This window comes from Eurytemora carolleeae, unplaced genomic scaffold, assembly GCF_000591075.1.
Source record: "Eurytemora carolleeae unplaced genomic scaffold, Eaff_2.0 scaffold191, whole genome shotgun sequence".
Classification (NCBI taxonomy): Eukaryota; Metazoa; Arthropoda; class Copepoda; order Calanoida; family Temoridae; genus Eurytemora; species Eurytemora carolleeae.
The window spans coordinates 173,157-194,180 of record NW_019396105.1 but is presented as its reverse complement, the minus strand read 5'-3'; the positions used below and the strand labels follow the sequence as shown (position 1 = coordinate 194,180).

The 21,024-nt window shown below is 32.3% G+C and overlaps 1 protein-coding gene across 2 annotated transcripts in view; it reads right to left on the bottom strand.

Moving 5' to 3' along the window:
• LOC111695065 (uncharacterized) overlaps window positions 1–19,024 on the bottom strand; it is a 47,786-nt gene extending 28,762 nt beyond the window's left edge. For both annotated transcript variants that reach the window (XM_023464226.1, XM_023464228.1), the window contains exons 1-7: window positions 18,963–19,024; window positions 10,478–10,742; window positions 9,258–9,333; window positions 7,320–7,459; window positions 6,455–6,493; window positions 5,824–5,943; window positions 5,678–5,733 (exon numbers count right to left, since the gene is read on the bottom strand). In XM_023464226.1, coding sequence (XP_023319994.1) covers window positions 5,678–5,733; window positions 5,824–5,943; window positions 6,455–6,493; window positions 7,320–7,459; window positions 9,258–9,333; window positions 10,478–10,723 — 677 coding nt within the window. In that variant the 5' untranslated portion in view covers window positions 10,724–10,742; window positions 18,963–19,024. The remainder of the gene's footprint in view (window positions 1–5,677; window positions 5,734–5,823; window positions 5,944–6,454; window positions 6,494–7,319; window positions 7,460–9,257; window positions 9,334–10,477; window positions 10,743–18,962) is intronic.
• Window positions 19,025–21,024: the final 2,000 nt, after the last annotated feature.

Below are 21,024 nucleotides of genomic sequence, written 5' to 3'. Positions count from 1 at the left end.
TGATCGGTACCCTTTACCTAATATTGCTGATTTCACCTCTAGAGTCACTGGTTCAACCATCTTCTCTAAGCTAGATCTTCAGAAGGGGTATTATCAAGTTCCGATGGCTGAGGAAGATATTTGTGAGACTGCAATCATCACTCCGTTCGGGATGTTCGAGTTCCTGCGTCTTCCCTTCGGCCTCAGGAACGCAGGGAACACTTTCCAGAGGATGATGGATTCTATCCTTGGAGACCTGCCCTACTGCTTCACCTACATCGATGATATCCTGATCTTTAGCAGCAGTTTGGAGGAGCATGTTGATCATCTACTCCAGGTTCTACTTCTTTGTCGTCAGCATGGTTTGACAATTGGTTTGCCCAAGTGTGAATTCGCCGTGCCTGAGTTGGAGTTCCTGGGTCATAAACTGTCTGCTCACGGTTGTTCTCCCCTGGTTAAACATACTTCTGCAATCTCCGACTTAATTTAACCTTAAATACTTCTATTTGTTTATTTCAAACATATTTAATGAACAATAATGCAGAAAAAAAAGTTTCTTTCTCAAAAAAAATATCATTCGCACCAACCTTCTTGTGAAAACCCAAAAAGTGGTTATAGTAAATGTCTCTCTACACTTATCAAAGCATGTTTGACATCACTTACATGTACAAACCTCTAATGCACACCTAGATCTCTTATTCTTCCTCACAATAAGAAGGTGTTTTGTATCAGCATAGCGAATATCATGATTTCCAATTCGCCCTACATTAATCATGCATACTTTCCTACCTCTATCTCTCAAAATCACATTGACAATATTACGCCTGAACTAAAGGTAGCTGGACTGCAATGTTATTCCTACCTAATTTTCTGCCAGGCATTGTGCATAAAGTATCTATAATCCAGCTCAGGATACCTAAGTCCCATTTTTACCCCTTATCTTAATTCCTAAATGATTGTTATTTTGGTCAAATCTACCAACTCCACCCATCAATTTATTGTATTGTTCGACTTTGTATATCAGGCTGAAGGATTTCCAGATAAGATTTCCATTTTCTATTTTAACATGAACAACTTGTTATAAAATGAACAACGTGTTATAAAATGAACAACTTGTTATAAAATGAACAACGTGTTATAAAATGAACAACGTGTTATAAAATGAACAACTTGTTATAAAATGAACAACTTGTTTTTAAATGAACAACTTCTTTCTGGCAAGTTACCAGGTAAAGAGGGAAGCATCCAAACAGGTGCATTATCATTCCATCGAACTACAGTTGCAGACTTATCTTGTTCCATTGCATCCTCTTTTTACAAAGGAATTAGCTTGGGGTTAACTTTAACTCTATCTCTGCGCATTGTCCCTGTAAAATTATAACAAGTATCAGTGATAAATCAACAAGTTTCACACTGCTAAAAAATTGACTGTAAAGATACGACACGGAAGATTTCTTCTATCTTGTAAAGCAGTGGATTGACAAAGTCTAGAAGTGTTGCTGCATCTGCAGATACATCTCTTATATGATGATAGCTTACACCCACACCTTGATACAGATCATATATGGTAACCACATATACAGATTCTGAGCAGAGACACCTAGTTGGTTTGTTTCTTACAGCTTGCTTTAATCCACTCTTTGCAAAATAAAAATGTAATTTCTTTGGTCTTAAAAATCACATTTGATAATAATGAAATCCCCCCCCTCATATCTCAAAGTATTTTTTCTCCCTTGTTTTGTAATCTATGAAGTATTCTATTCCTTCATGTTTAAAAAGTATGTAAATAGTGTGTGAAATTTGCTCCTTTGATCCCTTTATTTACATACATTGACTCCCGGCCCATCCCCCACCATGTACTCCTAATTCACTTAAGTAGTCCTTACACTGTACTTTGATGTTTTAAGCGCATTTTTATTTACTCAAACCTCACATATACATTATGATCCAACCAATATGCATAAAATACTGTTTTTATTTTCTAAATATAAATAATAGAAATATTCTATTATGTAATTTCGAAGAATATAATGAAAAAATGAAAAACTTTTTTAAATAGTTTGAATTAGTTTTTTACTAGATAAATTACCTTGACGGCTGCACCTTTCTGTTAAAAATAGATTTGATTTAATTGTTTACATCTCAACCTTACAAGTGTACCTAATCTTGAATATGGGTATGTATAGAACCGTTAAACTTTGACAAATACTCAAATTGAAAAAAATGAGTTTTATGTAAAATAATTTATAGGGGACGTATATAGGGGACGTATCAGTGACCGCAGCACTAGTGGGTTAACAAAAACATCGTTTCTTTCATCAAAACAAACTCGTTTCGTTTTCCTAAAGTTTAAGTTAGTTTCTGAATATGTAGGGTTGTCCTGCTTCGTGATAATAAAATGTAAACAACCCTGCAGCTCTTCTTAATGCCAAGCTCTAATATTCCTTGGCCAAAAGGAATAAACAAGTCGTTCTAGTATTACAAGATGCTTAGTTTTAGTTTTTAACAGATTTTCTGGAAATCAAGAAAACCTTTGTAACCTGATGGTGTAAACCTTTGATATTTCAAACTTAGATTATTTGTTCTAACTGAACTGAAAACTTTAGAATGAGATATCCCTTATCCCGATTACTTAATCTGAGTATCCAATGGACACACTCTTGATTTTCTTCTTAAACCGTTCTTTCTTGGATATAGAAGAAAAAATCAAAAACCGGTTTTTTAAAATTAGCGAGTTCCTCCCGTTTCTGAATATTAATCTTAACTGGCGCGCAAAATTTCAAATTTATCGGCTTCATTTACAAGACTCTGATTGATTGAATTTTATACACTATTTAAGGATACAAGTACAAGATTAGGTTAGTCTTGATATTAAGAAAAAGAGACGATCAAACATTAATCTCGATATCCACCATTCTAAAGTTTTCAGCTCTGAATTCATAATTTGAAATATCTAAGGTTTACAACATTGGACTGCAAATATTTAGGAATTGGAAAATCAGAGTTTGTGTCAAAGACTAATTTCCTTTCAGGAATAATTAGTTCGATTTTAAGACACAAACTGCCATATCTGTTGGTCCTAAACTAAATGAACTGATTACTCTCCTCACACTCTAAACCTGTCATCTTTGCAACCTGATGGACCTTTGATATTCCAAACTATGATTTCTTTTAGATTAAATAGTCAAAGTATGACATATGAAAAGTTCACACCATCCACGCGAATTTAACGGTTTGGTCTGTATCCCATAGAACTGTAACTTTCAATCATAATTTTACCTATTAAACATAATTATTTATACTTTTTTGTCAGCATATGTGTTTTAAACGAAAAAGACAACTCCGTAAGTTCTAAGATTGTTGAATTATAGACCAGCACATGATTTAATTCAATTAGAATAAACTTAATGCATCTCGCCCCATGGTTGGTTAGTCCGGGGTGCATCAGGTTGCAAAGACAACTTTTAAGTTCCTCAGTGTCTATTAGGCTCAGCCATGTTCTGACGTTTGAGAATGGCTCTCATGGATCAAGATACAACGTAGACACAACGGAATTGAAAAGAAACCCAAGTGGTCCGGTGTCTCTATATCCATCATATATCCTTCCAGAAATCAAGTAAGAAGAGAACCCGGAATAGAATTATTAGCCAAGTTGAGCTGAAGAAAAACCAGATAAAACAACATGTTTTGACCTGAAGGAACAATAATGCATTTAAAGGACAGGACCTGAGTGCACAATGCATTGATATAAATCAGAGAATTAAAGATGTCACTTCTCATCCAGAATATTATTATTTAATCATGCTCACCTCTACCCCCCCCCCCTGGTAATTGTCAGAACAGGACATTATGCAATCTGCCCATCCCCTCTAGTTCCCAAAAATTGGTTAGTAGAAGAGGATAGTATGCAATCTGCCCTCCCAACCTCTCGTTCCCAAAAATTGATTATTAGAAGAGGGTTGAATACAATCTGCCCTCCCCACCTCGTTACCACAAATTGATTATTAGAAGAGGACAGTATGCAATCTGCCCACTCACCCTCTGGCTCCCACAAATTGATTACTAGAAGAGGATTGTATTCAATCTGCCCTCCCACCCTTTTGTTCCCACAAATTGATTAGTAGAAGAGGACAAGAAGCAATCTGCCCACCCACCCTCTTGTTCCCAAAAATTGTTTAGTAGAAGAGGACAGTATGCAATCCGCCCTCCCACCCTCTCGTTCTCAGAATATGATTTGTAGAAGAGGACAGTATGCAATCTGCCCTCCCACCCTCCTGTTCCCACAAATTGATTATTAGAAGAGGATAGATGGGCTATAAACGAGGCTGTAATAAGATGTAATGTTGACTAAGTGTATACTGTGTATATAGTTTCCCAGATTATATGAATAGACGGTTAATGAAGCGTTTTCCCAGCATAGATTTTACTTTTACATAGCTTTCCTCTTATTCTTACATCAGTTATATAGTTATATATTGAAAATTTACATAGCTTCCCTCTTATTCTTACGTCCGTTATATAGTTATATGTTCAAATTTTACATAGCTTTTCTTTTATTCTTTAAAACAGTTATGTAGTTATAGATTTTACTTTTACATAGCTTTCCTCTTATTTTTTTTAACAGTTATATAGTTATATATTCTAATTTTAAATAGCTTTCCTCTTATTCTTTTATAACAGTTATATCTGTAATATCTGTTTGCCTGTTTGTTTATTTGATCATAACTCAGAAACCCTGAAATACCTATTCATTCTAATTTTAAATAGCTTTCCGCTTATTCTTTTTAAACAGTTATATAGCTATAAATTCAAATTTTACATAGCTTTCCTCTTATTCCTTTATAACAGTTATATACCCATATATTCTAACTTTACATAGCTTTCCTCTTATTCCTTTATAACAGTTATATATCTATATATTTTAATTTTACATAGCTTTCCTCTTATTCCTTTATAACAGTTATATAGTTATATATTCTAACTTTACATAGCTTTCCTCTTATTCCTTTATAACAGTTATATATCTATATATTTTAATTTTACATAGCTTTCCTCTTTTTCTTTAATAACAGTTATATACCTATATATTCTAATTTTACATAGCTTTCCTCTTATTCTTTTATAACAGTTATATCTGTAATATCTGTTTGCCTGTTTGTTTATTTGATCATAACTCAGAAACCCCTGGACTGATTTGCTATTTTAAGTTGAGTGGGTCGACTTCTATAGCAAATAGTTAGTTTCCCGGTAAAAATTGCCTAAGTGCGGGTAAACGGCGGGAGTAACATGAGTAGCCTGTGCAACGCTGCTAGTAGATATATTTTACTTTTACATAGCTTTCCTCTAATTCTTTCATAACAGTTATATAGCTATATATTCGATTTTAACATAGCATTCCTTTTATTCTTTTCAATAGTTATATAGTTATTGAATATTAGCTGAAGGGCCCGGCATTGCCCGTGAAAAAAATTTAGATGGTCAAGTACTCTGGTTGTACACGTCACATACCCTAGATCTTTGCCATCTATGGTTTGTCCCACACCTCTAAGATCTGATGATTGTTGTGCAGAAATGAGATTAGTTCTATTTCTATGAGAAAACTATCCTTCTCCATTGATTGTTGGTAAATTCATTTCCTGCACTTCTCCCTTGCCAGACTAAACTTTTTAAAACTTTTAAATAATATTTTTTCCCTTACTTGGCAAGATATTCTTTCATTATCTGTTCATGCACTTGCCGTTTCCTGGCAGATGCCTAGAAACAATAATAATTATAATTAACAATAATAATAATAATAATAATAACAATACTATTAATAATGATAACACCAATAATAATAATAACCTGATGGTTTTCTGGTTCGTATGACTGGTTTGCTTTTCCAAGAATGAAATCATAATAAACTTGTCGAATAAAGGTTTCATTGTCGTATATCCCTAGTTCGGAGAAAAAAGATTTTCGAACCTGAAAAAAAATTAAAATTTTAAATTGATATTTGTCAAAGGTTTTGTCGAAAATAAGGTTTTAAAATAATGAAATTTCAATCGAGCAAACTATCCAGTAATCCTACAAAATTGATAAAGTCATTTTTGTTTTCATTGAGGTAGAAACTTTTGAATAAATCAAATAGGTCGAAACTTTTGAATAAATCAAATAGGTCGAAACTTTTGAATAAATCAAATAGGTCGAAACTTTTGAATAAATCAAATAGGTCGAAACTTTTAAATAAATCAAAACTGCAATGAAGTCCTGGCTTCGTTAAATGGATCAAATTTCTGCAACCTCTCATTGGTCAAGAGCAGATTTTCTCTGATTGTTTGGTTTTTAAAGATTTTAACTTTAACGTTCTACAATTCAAAAGTTCGGAACTTTGTTGTGCAAGACTTACCACGGCATAAAGCTGAAAAATGTCTAGAAAACTTTTTTGCAAAAACGAAAAATATTTTTTACAGATTTCGTCCAATTAGCTAATTACCTGGTTTATATTACACACTAGAACGGAGGGGAAGAAAACCTAAAATATTTTTAGAAATATTGAAAAAATCTTTAATATTATTTTACAAATAAATCATCAAGTTCCCAGTTTAGTTAAAGATTGGATGGATGGAGTTGCAATTAAATAGAAAAAATTGCGCGAAATGGGAATGCAGATTTCTTAATTGCAACACATTTGATAACATAAACTGAGCTTGGAAATTGTTTTTCTTTTTCAAGACAACAGAAACTTTAATTTGCATTCAATTGAACAAAAACTGAAGAATTGTGGAATTTGTTTGGGCACTACTTTTCAATATGTAAAACTTTTGCAATTACAGTACAGTAGTTAAAATACATAATACACATGTACATCATCCTCAACTAAGCTTTCGGTGCTTTCTACAGTAATTTGCAGTACACTGACCAAAGATGTAGCCGCGTTTAGTAGGGACATTAAATGCAATTGTAAAGTAGTTAAAAACATGAGCATTAGTTAAAGTAAACATGTACAATAGGTAAAGTACAATTGTACAGTAGTTCAAGTACGATTGTACAGTAGTTCAAGTACAATTGTACAGTAGTTCAAGTACAATTGTACAGTAGTTAAAGAACGCATGTACAGTAGTTAAAGAAGACATATATACAGTAGTTAAAGTTCAAATGTACAGTAGTTTAAGTAAACATGTACCGTAGTTTAAGTAAACATGTAAAGTAGTTTAAGTAAACATGTACAGTAGTTTAAGTAATCATGTACAGTAGTTTAAGTAAACATGTACAGTAGTTTTAGTAAACATGTACAGTAGTTTAAGTAAACATGTACAAAAGTTTAAGTAAATATGTACAGTAGTTTAAGTAGAATTTACCTCAGAAAGAGGAACTGTCATAGTGTCCACTGTGGTGACTACTGTAGCGTTCATAAAGTCTATAGTATTTGTATAAAGGAACAGTGCAGCACATCCCATAGCAACACAGACAATAATCGACCAGAACACGTGTTTAAATCCTGAAATACATGTATATTAAGCCGGAAAACATGTGTTTAAATCCGGAAATAGACTTGTTTAAATCCGGAGATACATTAGTTAAAATCCTGAAGCACTGCATACATAATTAAATCCTGAAATACACGTGTTAAAAGCAATCAAACTCTAGATAACAAATACATAGTTTAATTGCTATCTAAACTTGACTGACCAGTTTAAGCAATGCATCGACATATACAATGAATAATTGTATATTCATTAAGGGTTTGTTTACTTTGTTTACTGTTATTATTTATTAGTCAAGTCAACAGAGAAAGGTATCAAACAAAAATAAACTGGTTTTTTTTGTGAACAAACAGGATAGGCAATACCATGCCGTACATATGTACACGACAGACAGAGCCCGAAATTTAAAAGAGTGTTGTTGAAGGAAACTTCCGGGCAAGGGTGTAATGCATGGAAAGTCAATTGCGGTTGTGTATACTCTGTGAAACCAGTTCTCTCTGGGCGGAATTTGTAAACAATAATAGATGCCTCAGTGTTCGTTTAGTATCCGAGGAGGTTAAAAGCATTAAATTTTGATAATTTTGATAATTCACATAATAGTTTCCTATGACCAGAATATTTCATTGATTTTTTTTGTGAATGATGGATCCCATGTCAGGTTTCGACATCCGTCTTGTGTTTACATTAGCGCCCAGAGACAGTACACTGCAGTACAAAAGATGTGTACACTTCTGAAATAACTTGCCTTGCATTACATCCTTGCTTCCGGGTTTCCTTTTTGGGGTCTTAACATTTGTGTAGATTTTAATTTAAGAAATTCGAAAAAATGGAGAATATGAATAAACTAAATAAAATAATATTTCATCACAAAAATATTAAAATTCACAAAACTGCCTAACCCTATTCGTGAAACCTGGGTTCTAAAACTGGTTTTCACAACGATACCCTGTCTTAAGTTTTGGGCTTAGCTGATGCAGAAACTGGTTAAACTAGGGGCCACTTAGTTGACGCTCAGTTTATTTAATCCTCGTTGTCATGCAGAGGGGGCCTTCATAAAGAGCCTTCCGTCTAGTTTCTCATTTCAACACTATTTTAGACATCAAAAGCAATGTTTTCACACTTTTAAATATTTATAAATGTATTTTGATATGTTATTCGCATAAAGATTATCTATGTTTCGTAGAAATAATGATTGTTTGATAGTTTGAAAGGGAGATAACATTTGCGAGGAAATAGATGTGCATTAATTTATGTAAACAAACAATTAAAAATTAATTTATGTAAACAAACAATTAAAAATTAATTTATGTAAACAAACAATTAAAAATGTTTCTCAATTGTTACTAATGTCTAACATTGCATTGAAATGGTTAAAACACATAGGGGTTACTGTTAGGCTCTACACGCAAGGATAGGCTCTCCACGCAGGACACCAAGCATACACCCCTGAAACCTATGGTCCATTTAAAGGACTGTACCAGTATAGCCCAGGTTGTACAGTATACAATTTACCTGACTAACACCAGCTAAACAGGACGGTACACCAAATGAACTACTCGCTCTAGTTCCTACTTTTTTATCGTTAGTTCGTTCCGATCATTCCCTTGAAGGAACGATTGTTCCCCAGGAACCACGCCCAGCCATTGCGCTGGGCGTGTTTCTGCTTTTTTAACGCGTTCGTTTCGTTTAATTCCTTGAAAGAATGATCATTCATCAGGAACAACACCCAGTCTAAGCTCTAGCTGACTGTAAGTCAGTAAGTTACGTCAAATGAACCAGAGTTTACAGTGTACAAGCCAAATAAATTATTACCTGACCAGAAGCCATCAGTTTCTGGTTTCTGTGTAATGTACTGCCAACCGTGTAGGCTGGTCTGATTACAGAACGCCTGAAGCAAGAAAATATTTCTGGATTTAATAAAACTAAAGAACTGAAGTTTCATTTAAAGAGACAATAAGCTCTAATTCAATGGACTTCTACAGACAATGAATCCATTTCATTTCTATTAAAAGCAGGAAAAACAAAGATTTAGATCTTTTAAAATTGATTTTATAAATTCTTTCTCAATTAGCAATGACGTTAAAAGAAAGATGAATACATTTTTGATTGAAAGCTTTCAACCCTCGGGCAAAAATCTTGTCTAAAAGTTAGTTTTCAATCAACAAATCACTCTTTTTGCTTGTGTCTCAGAGACCAATATAACATTATTCCCTTGATGTTGTTAAAAGTTAAAGAAACTTCAAATTAAAGCTAGAAAATTTTGTATAGCCAATTACAAAAAAGTATGAAACTGGCCAACAGTCAACTGGGTAGTAAAATCCTAAAACTAACCATGGCCAAATTCAATTTTTTTTTTAATTGACTTCAAGTAGAAAAAACTATAAATTGAAGATAAAAAATTTAGAATAACCATTTTCAAAAAAGTATGAATTTGATCTACTGGATTTAAGTGAGAGGGAGTGGTAAAATCCTGAAACATTTCAGGCTAATTTCATGCTTCAAGTTAAAAAAATTAAAATCTTAACTAGCCAATTTCAAAAAAGGAATAAGTTTGGCGCTTTTCCCATTGATAATATTTGTTTGTACTTTCACAACTTTTTTGTCTACAAACCAAAGCAAGGTTTGTTTTTCTTACTGCTTACATAATTTCTTAGTGTACAAGTTTTGCATTGTGTACTAAAAGCAAACATTTACAGACTACAATAATTCTGACATTAACATACATATTTAAACATTCTTGGGTTTCCATGAAGACTTTTTAACGTGCAAATACAAAAACATTAAAAGCTTTCATGAGTTGCTGTTGTGAATTCTGGATGGCACACTTTATTTTTGAACTATATTTACAAAGTCTTAGACTGAAAGGACTGGAGACGTCAATTCAAGTGATTTCCAACGGTTCCCTTTAAACCTTTCAGACTTAGAAGGTTTTAAAAATAGAAAACAAGGATATCTTCCATATTGATACTCTAATGAAGGGTTTAAAGATTTTTTCATTGTTAATCGGACACTCCATTGAATGTGAATTTTACCTGAAAGTTCTCCATGATATCCTTCATGTATTCTAACGGCATCATGAAGCTGATCATGTACTGATAGGTGAGAAGGAAGGTGTGGTTGATGATCTGCTCCTGTATCCCCGCTTTCAGTTGAATCAGGGTATTCACTAGACCTTTATACAGCCGGATGTGGAAGTTAAAGACCACGTAGAAGAACCTTACGGAACCGGTTCTGTGCTTCCGGTACAGTGCGGGATCTTTCCCAGAGGGTTTCTGCATAAGACCCGCATTCAGGAAACTGAAAAGGTTCATTTTCAATTAGTTAAATAAACTAGCTTTGTGAGAGCTTTTTGTTGTCACCTCTAATTGGTTTCAATTATTTTTTCTTTATCGAGAAAGCTAGAAAAAAATCTTTTTACTTTGACAGCATCAATTAATTGATTTTACGTTTTCAACAACACGTTAAATACATTATTTCTAACTTTTTTTTGGTTTAATTTTGATTTAATACAATTTAGAAGATATTTGATTTTAGATTCATTCTTTGAGGTTCTATCCCTCTTTGCAAATACAAAATTCCAGCTACTTTCCTTTATTTCCTTCTACTGTTTAAACCGCCAGAAAATACAGGGTGTTTTAAAAACGGTCTTTTACAAACTACAGCTCTGCATGATTCGATTTAAACATTTAAAATGTATGTAACATTTCCGATGGNGAGGTTTGTAGCACAAAATTATACCAGTTTAAATTAAGTTTGTAATTTTGGCAAGGTTGAAAATTTCTTTCGACATATTTAAAAATATTAGAAACCTAATTTTGCATTAACTTATCTATCTATTTTGAAAAACAGATTACAAATAAAAAGAGAATTACAATGATAGCAAAACTTAACATGACCGCAATTAACTTTGAAAATTCCAAACAATTAAAAATGAAACTATGAATCAAAAGAATAGCATTTTTTTGAGACACCCTCTATAAATATGTAGATATAAATACATGTTCGGGACAAAAAAGCTTTTATGAAGTAAAAACACTTTCTCCCATGGTTTCCGTCCTGTAAAGAAATGATGAGTTATAATTTACTTTAACCATCGTACTTCTGAAGAATATATTTTCCTTTCTGTCTTATTCTTATGAAATTCCGATGATGTAAAGACGATCAGAAGCTCTAAAAATGTGACGATCTCAAGGTGAAATTATTAATTCTGTTTTAAGGGAGTGACCAGCTATGTAAGGTAGTTGAACTGAGAACGCATTGTTGTGGAAAACTTCTTTCGGATTCATTTGAGACTTTCAAAACTCCAACTTTGGGGGTGGATACGTTTTCAGAATTAGTTTTTTTATTATTAAATAACGACAACAAAAAATAAAGTAAAAATTATACAGTAATCTAATTAGATAATTAGGAACATATTTCTCAATAGAAATTTGTCAATACATTTCTTCAATACATTTTATGTCGTCGTTATTTAATAATTTAAAAAAACTAATTCTGAAAACGCAGGAGTTTTGAACATCGAATTTGCGATCAAACTCAGGATTTACAGATCTTTAAAAAGTTTAATATGTCTCAAATGAATCCAAAAGAAGTTGTCCAAAACACTGCATACTCGGTTCAACTATAACCTTACATAGCCGGTCACTCCCTTTAAGATAATTTAATCTAATGGCTTAGTTAATTATTTGGCAATAACAGAGTTTAGAGTTACGAAAACATGAGGAGAGAAAGGTTATGTGAAAAAGTACAAAATAAACATCTTCATATGAGTTCAGAGACGACTTAAAGAGACAGTCAGCGTAATTTCAAGTGACCCTTCAGGCAAAGATGGCAATGTCGATTTACAACGGTACCCTTGAAACCTTAATCTGTTCAAAAATATGGAAGATGCTGTCGTTTATCTAACTCCAAAAGTGTTTGTTAGTTTCAACATTGCTTCTTATAAACAAGAAATGCGCAAATCACTTTCACAGAGAAACCACAAATGAAAATTAACATATTAAAGAAGCAAAAACATTGATATAAATTTATATAATCATGTAGTAAATGCCCTACTCCAGAAAGGTTTCTCGAATCCGTATCTATCCAGGTACAATTCAGTTTCACTTAGCTATCAATGTCTAAACCCTGACACAATCTCGTCAGCTATCGATGTCACCATGGACACTAAGTTAGCTATCAATGTCAACCAGGACACAAGCTCTTAAGCGATCAATGCCAAAGCAATGGGCACGATTAGCTATCAATGTCAGCACGGATACAAGCTCTAAATCGATCAATGGCAGACCAATGGGCACGATCAGCTATCAATGTCTACACAGACACAAGGACTTAATCGATCAATGCCAATCCAATGGGCATGATCAGCTATCAATGTCTTCAGGGACACAAGCATATAATCAATCATTGCCAAACCAATGGGCACAATCAGCTATCAATGTCTACACGGACACAAGCACATAATCAATCAATGCCAAACCAATGAGCACCATCAGCTATCAATGTCTACAGGGTCACAAGCATATAATTGATCAAGGCCAAACCGATGGGCATGATCAGCTATCAATGTCTACACAGACACAAGCACTTAATTGATCAATTCCAGAAAAATAGGCACAATCAGCTATCAATGTCTACTCAGACACAAGCACTTATAATTGATCAAGGCCAAACCGATGGGCATGATCAGCTATCAATGTCTACACAGACACAAGCACTTAATTGATCAATTCCAGAAAAATAGGCACAATCAGCTATCAATGTCTACTCAGACACAAGCACTTAATTGATCAATGCCAAACCAATGGGCACAATCTGCTATCAATGTCTACAGGGACACAAGCACGCAACTATCAATGCCAAAACAATGGGCACAATATTCAACTCATTCGTTTAGAACAAGGACATGATTACTCTCTCACAGCAATCAAAGCAGTGTCTCTATATCAACTGAGTATATTTCTAGATGTTAGATTAAAGTTAAGTTTTAACAACGCAATTTCAAGTTATGCGCTGTTATATATAACGTAGTTAAGCAATCACAAAATGCGTTTGATGGAGTTATATATATCTACGTATCTAGATTGGGTTAATCGCAATACATGATTTACGTATTTACTAATGATCGCATTTGGACAATGTACAACGTAATTTATCTAGATTTACTATGGGGCCTCTATATTTATGACAATCAGACAAAGCTGACAAGGGTATCGTTGTAAATCGTACATTGCCATCTTTTCATGGAATTGGAGGGTCACTTCAAATATTTACGCTTACAGTCCTTATTAATCTCTGGTTATAAACTTCCAAATGTTCGGTAACATTTTTTTTAAATCTTAAAAAATTTACATACATGTCTTGTAATAAAAAGACAAAAGAATTGTATCATTTAATCTCAGACAAATTAGAATCAATGGAAATTTAAACCCCCGGGGGATTCAATGTATGTAACTATGTAGTCTTATATTTCAAACTATGAATTCTGGAAAATCAAATGTAATAATTTTGGAATATTAATCAGGTTGCGAAGATATGATGATTAGAAAATTTAAGGTTGTGGCAAAGACTCAATTCTTTCCCGAATACATTTAAAATGTAGCACAAATGCAGATCAAATTATGAAATTATATAACAGTACAGTATAAACTTCACTGACGTTAAAATCAATAACTGCCGGGCTATTATTGTCTTTAAACTTTACTTTGACATTTACAAGTTTCAAATCTATTAATAGGAACCACTAGACGATAAATTATATTATAAAATAAATTTAAGTTTATTAAGCTTTCTTTTTAAAATATTTTGCCTTGGATGTTTGTGTTCTGTTTAATTTTAAAGGATTAATTGGACAACTTCTAATCGAATGTGAATAACATGAATATATGCATGATAAACCCTACGTTTTCATTTTTTTCCAGGTCAATTTAGTTCCGTAAGAGTTTTACTCCGATCAAAGATATTAACCAAAACAATTTTTAAAAACGATTTCCGTTTTCCGTTTTGAAAAATCGTTTTTTTTAATACCCTTGATCAGGGTAAAACATTAGCTTTGTGCAGTAAAATCAATCTTGTCTAGCAATTTTGAAATAAGATTTAAATCTCAGGTCCTTGTGAAGCCTGTAATAAGTGCAAAAACTTTGAATGTTTAAAGACGGGGCCTCACAGCCATGGACATCAGTAGCTGTGACAAGCTGAAAAAGGTTTACAGGTAATTAATTCCCCATCAATTTCATATGTGTACTGTGTACTGTGTACTGTGTAGTGTGTACTGTGTACTGTGTACTGTGCAGTGTGTAGTATCTAGGGGGTAGTTTTTTTTAAATTCAGTTATGACAGGTTTGGCTGTTAGTTTGCAAAAGTTGGTAATATTATTTTATAATGTACAGGGTGTCCCAAAAAAACATGGGAATTCAGTGACGAATTCGATATCGTCTTTTTAAATAATTCTTTGATTTAGTATAGTGATACCTAATAAGAAAGCTGTAATCTGTAAAAGTTTCGTCTGCTATATGTTTACAATTTGTTTGTTTATGTTTTGACTGCATACGGTTGTACTTAGTAAAACAAGAAAATTGCAGTATACAAACAGAGTAAACTTGTCCGTCTTCACTGTTCATCGTGCGGAGACATTATAGACACATCTTTACAGTCTTTTACCCTTTTCATAAAATAAACTCTGGCAGACATAATAATATTATTGCTTTTGAAATTAGGTATTACAATGCTAATTCATAACAAAGACGATATCGAATTCGTCACTGAATTCCCATGTTTTTTGGGACACCCTGTACATGCCGACAAAAAAGTATTTCAGGAAAAAGGCTAAAATATTAGGTATAATGGTTCAAATTGTGATCGAAAACCACAGCTTTCTGATATGTTGACAGAACCGTTAAATTCACGTGAGTCTGAGACACGATCTAGATGTTTGTTAAAAGTACAGATACAAAGATGTCGGGTCGGTCTTGGGATAATACAGAAATCTAGATTAACTATGTGTATTGAGTAGATAGATATAAACAATAGATTATTCATCATTGTATATAATAATAAATAATATTTAATTTATCTGAAAAATAATGCAGATAAACCGCAGGAAAGACAGAATCATAAATAATTCTAATGATAATCGGAAACAAACGCTAATAAATTTTACAGGTTATTGAGAGAAAATATGAGGTCTTTGTTTTTGTTCACGTATAAATATAAACCGATTTTTGGTTTTCTGCCATTCGGTTTCCCGCGTTCTTTATAGAGTATAAAAGGCATTTAAAAATTTAGATGTTTAGAGAATGTTGCAAGGGCATGGAGGTAAATCGGATAAAAAAATGAGTAGAATATCGTTGCTGACAGTAAACCAATCGGGAAAAAACTAATCCGAATCTTAAAACAAAAATAAAATTTGCCACAAACATAGGTATTTATTGTGTTAAAAAAAAAAAAAAAAAAGGTTTCATACTTGAATCCCTGGTATGAACTAGTGTTTTTATAGACAACCATGTGATCTAACTTTTAGGACACTTAATGCACTCATGTATGCCGAGTCCATTAGCGCCTGATCCAATCAGGGTTTAGTCATGTGTGTGTTGTCTATTCTGAACCAATAGAAATAGTTTGACGGTAACATCTATCTTTCTATCTATCTCATTATCCAATTAGAGATATGTATTCTTAATTAAATCGGCGCTAAAATCTTGAATTTTCTTTTGTCAAGTACAGTGATAACCAGAAAACAATGGAAGTAATAAAGCAATACTTAAATGTATTTCATGTTGTTACAAAGCAAATAGTTTTACTATAGACGCTTATAAAATATTTACACTGCACAATTACTGATGTGTATCATGCGTATTGGACTTTTTAAAGTTATACATTGATTCCATTTCAGAGTTTTCTGGTTATCACTGTATTTTTAAACTTGTGTCCAAACATTAGTTGAAATGGATTCTACCTAGATTGCTGATTCTCTAAGCTTAGATTGGATTCTAGGGTCATTAGTTCGGATAAACTAGGGAGGGATAGAGATGGTCGTTGTTTTTCATCCGTTTTTTAATATTCAGGGAACGTTCACTTATTTGGGTAATTTCAGAGTAAACTAAACAGCCTATTCCTGTTGATTGGTAAAAGTCTTACTTTTTAAAAACAACTGTGGCCGGAGAAAAAGCCGATTTTTCGTTCAGAATTTGAGCGGAAAGCAACGGTCCCCTCTGTAGACACTATTTGATGTTTTTCCAGTATGTTGTGGATCAAAATAAATTTCGAATATAAAATTAAACAGCACAAAGGCTGTTTAGTTTACCCTGAAATTAATAATAAATTCACAAATTAATAAAAAAATTCACAAATTCTACACACTTCAACATTTGGATCTCTTCAAGGCTGATTTTGTGAAATTGTGCAGAATGTTACGTTTGTCAGAAATCAGATTTTTTTAGTTGAGAATCTCGGGATCAACCCTCGATCTCCATCTTATTCAGATTTACGGATTAATGTAATTCCTCTGCGGAATTCCGTGGTGGCCAAAACTTTAATTACAGGGTCCAGTGTTGAGCCCCACATTTAAAAGTGACCACATTGGATATCGAGATCAAACGTTTAAGATAACGATACAACACACAAAAGTTTCCGACCTCTGAAGACTAAACGAATCGTTAATTCTGAGAGTCGAAATTTTACATATTGTAACAAAATTCAACTTTAAGAGCATGTTAAACTCAGATTATTGTGGGGTCTCAAAATAGCCAACACACTAGAATAAACCATATGTCCAGCTCTAGGTTGAGATAAGTAGTAATTGGGGTTCCGTCTCATTAGATTCAAGACTTTTTATCCAGAACACCAGAAGATTAAATTAAGAATTTCTAAAGTTTAAAGATGAATAAAATTAAAATTAAACCCACATGAAATGATATCTTTTAAAATTTATTGAGATTTGAAAAAAATAAAATCCTTTACAAAACCGTGTTTCTTTTGAAATTGTTTATTTATTACATGTAAAAAATTATAATAAGCAGGAAGTTATAATTTAGAGTGAATCTTTAAAAATTTGAATCCCCGTGGCAAACTTCACAGGAAAAAGTTCAAATAATAAAAAATTGCATTTTTAAACTTTGTTTAAAGAATGCTGTTATGTTAAACTGTGGAAAGGTTTTCAATGGATAGTTACAAATAACAGATCCTTAATAACATTTTTAACTAAAAATTAGAACTCTATTTGACATATTTTTCGTATAAATCCCCCTTTTCTAAATATGGGAGCAATCCCTTTAAAATGCAAAGTTTTCCTTGCTTATGGATTTGACAGGCATTTGACGCCTTTTTATTTTACTTTCATCTCAGTTGTAAAGAAAATGTTAAATGTACAAATAAATTCAGGCCTTTTTAATATCAGATGTTTGGACATTTTCTTCTCTTCACGTGACCCTCCATGCAAATATTACAATCCCCGATTCACAATGTTACCCTTGAAACCTTTTATTTGAGCAATGATCGGGATACGGGAAGATATGGTAGTTTTGCAATAGAATTATGCTCAAGTCACTGCTGTAGAGAATCCAAATGAAAATAACAGTTTAAAGAAACAACGAAAACATTTATATATTTATACTTGATCAGACAAAGGTTTGAAGGGTACCAATGCAAATCGGACATGGCCATCTTCGCAAGGATGGTCACTTAAAATTACGCTGACAGTCCCTTATTCGATCCCTTAAACTAAACACCCTATCCACTGTTAATTGGTAATAGTCTTACTTATCAAAGACAACTGTGGCCGGAGAAAGATTGTCCAAGAGAGGACCGTCCCTTTCCGCTCAAATTCTGAACGAAAAATCGGCTTTTTCTCCGGCCACAGTTGTCTTTGAAAAGTAAGACTATTACCAATCAACAGCGAATAGGCGGTTTAGTTTACCCTGAAATTACCCAAATAAGTGAACGGTCCCTTTTACATATATAATTTCTTGGATTTACACTAAAAAGACGACGTTTGAATTGGACTGGGATTTAATAAAAAACCTGAACTTGCGTAGAATCAAAATCTTGCCACAAATTCAATTTTTTTAATCCTTATTTCTTTGCAACTTGATGATGTAAACCTTTGATATTTCAAACTTACATTATTTGATCTAACAGCATTCATAGCTTGAAATATTAAAGGTCTACGACATTTGGTTGCAATGATATTGAAATTAGAAAATCAGAGTCTGTGGCAATTCTCATTTCCTTTAGTCTTTAATATTACAAATCAAGGATTTATCTGGTCCAATTTTATCAAAATCTTATTAAACAAACATCAGAGAGAAGTAAAATCTAAATAACTGTTTATTAAGAAGAGTTACGATTAAAAATGTAGTAGTGTATATTTATGCAGCAGAGGCAAAGAAAACGTTAATTCAACACTTTCTAATTTTGGGCAAAACGACGATATCTTGCTCACATGTTGCTCAAATAAAGGTTTAATTGGTACAACTATAATTTTTTAACTTTTATGCTTTTTGAACCTCGCTGAATCTTTACCTGGTTTAGTCAAACATCAAGTAGAGAAGACAGATTTTGAATATTCTGAATATTGAAAATCTGAAAATAATTTTGAAATTATTTAATAGATTATTTATTCATTTATTTTTATTTATTTATTTTCTAATATGATAAACATGATGGTAATATAAAAAGATTTATTTATTTTGATCGTTATCTTTATTTTGATTTTACCTCGCATATACTTATTGTAGCTTTACACATGAACATTTTTGGACAATAAAGAACTTTTTCTTAGTTTCAGTTTTACTTTTTTGAAGTTAAGTTAAAATCGTTTTTGCTCAACTTTCTGTAAGACTTTCGTTCATTTAAAAATAATAACAAAAAATGTCGCAGATTTGATTAGCGGCCGGATTTCCAAAAAAAAATATTTAAATCGAAATTTTTTTTTGTGGCAATTTTTCTAATTTTGATCGATAGTAAATCTTTCCTTGGTCAGGTGGTAAGTTTTAATGGAGAAAAAAAATTATAAATAAAATATTTGAACCTTGAAAAATATGTAGAACGTATTGTATGCTATATATGAAAATCAATGTTTCTCTTCTAAAAATTAAAAATCAATAATAAAAAATTTCTTGGATTTTTCGATTTTTTCGTGGATTTTGAAAATTTGAAATTTTTTAAAGGCAAATGTTATAAATTCTAAGGTATCGTATACTATTTATGTTATTGTGTATTGGAAGTTATAAATTTGTATTTTATATGAAATATATCGGTGAGTATACTGGTCCGGGATATATTATTAGATAAACTGAATAAATAAATTGATTAAAAATATGTATTGTTGCTCTATTGTTTTATATCATTTACCACACAGCTGAGAAACAAGAACAGAATTGGCAAAAATACAGAACTAAGATCAAGCTTAAATCTCCATTTTATGCAGATCTACGGATTTATTTGATTCCCGGAAGGGATAACTTTAATTGACGGATCAAGCATTGATCCTTAAATCTAAAAGTGTTTTATACATTGGATATCGTGATTGAAGTATTCAAGATTAACAATATCCACCCAAATGTTCTGATAATATTTATTATTTTCGACGTAATTTCAAGCATTTCATGTCCTTCATCAAATAAACAATGAGGAAGATATTGGCGTTTTTCTTTCTTAAAAATATATAACTTCTTTTAATTTTCTTGCTTTCCTATGCTGCACAAATATAGTCATTTTTATTCAGATAAAAGAATAGGTTAACACCTTTCGTTGCTAAGAGGAAGGTTTAAAGAGAAGGGTAAAAGTACGTTTGCCTATTTTTACTTATTCGCTTCCCTCCGTAATTATTTGGTTTAGCAAAGTTTAAAAATATTTGTCATATTTCTTCCTTTTCTATTTTAAAACAAAACAAATTAAAAAATATGCAAAGTTCTAGAAAAAACATCTTAAAACATATTTTTCAAGAAAAGGAAAAGTTTAATTTTTTTACAATATCGTAATTCTAAACTCCAGAATTTGATAATTGCGATCGCTTTTTTTGTTAGCTCAATATGTTAAAGATCTCTCCTATAAGGAATTAAGCCCTTTTGCAACGAACTCAAATTTTCTAATCCCTATAATCTAATCCCAGAGATAGAATTTAAAGAATTTGAGCCGCGGTTTAGATCTGCCAAAACCCGGTTTAAATTAAGCGCCGGCTTAAATCTTGAAACATTTGATACAATTTATAAGTGGAACAAACCATAATTTAAGCCGCGGCTTAAATTTAAACCGCCGCTCGAATTCTTTAAATTCAGCCACTGGTACTGTAAATCTTTGAAACTAATGATCAATGATCATTAAAAAGAAAGACATTGTCGTGTTTTTAGCTTAAAAAGTGTTAAATTCATACAGTTTCTTCATTGCTTCAGAAGCAGAAATGCGCAAGTCACTTTTGTTGAGAAATCACGATTAATGACTAATCAGTTTTAAATAAAAGTAAACACTTTTTTGCATTTATCCAGTTTTGTTCTAGGATTTTAATTGGCAGTGTCAAGAAATCCTTTCTTTATGTCTATTATTATCATATTTTTTTGAAAATTTGATTTTTTTTCTCGAAAAC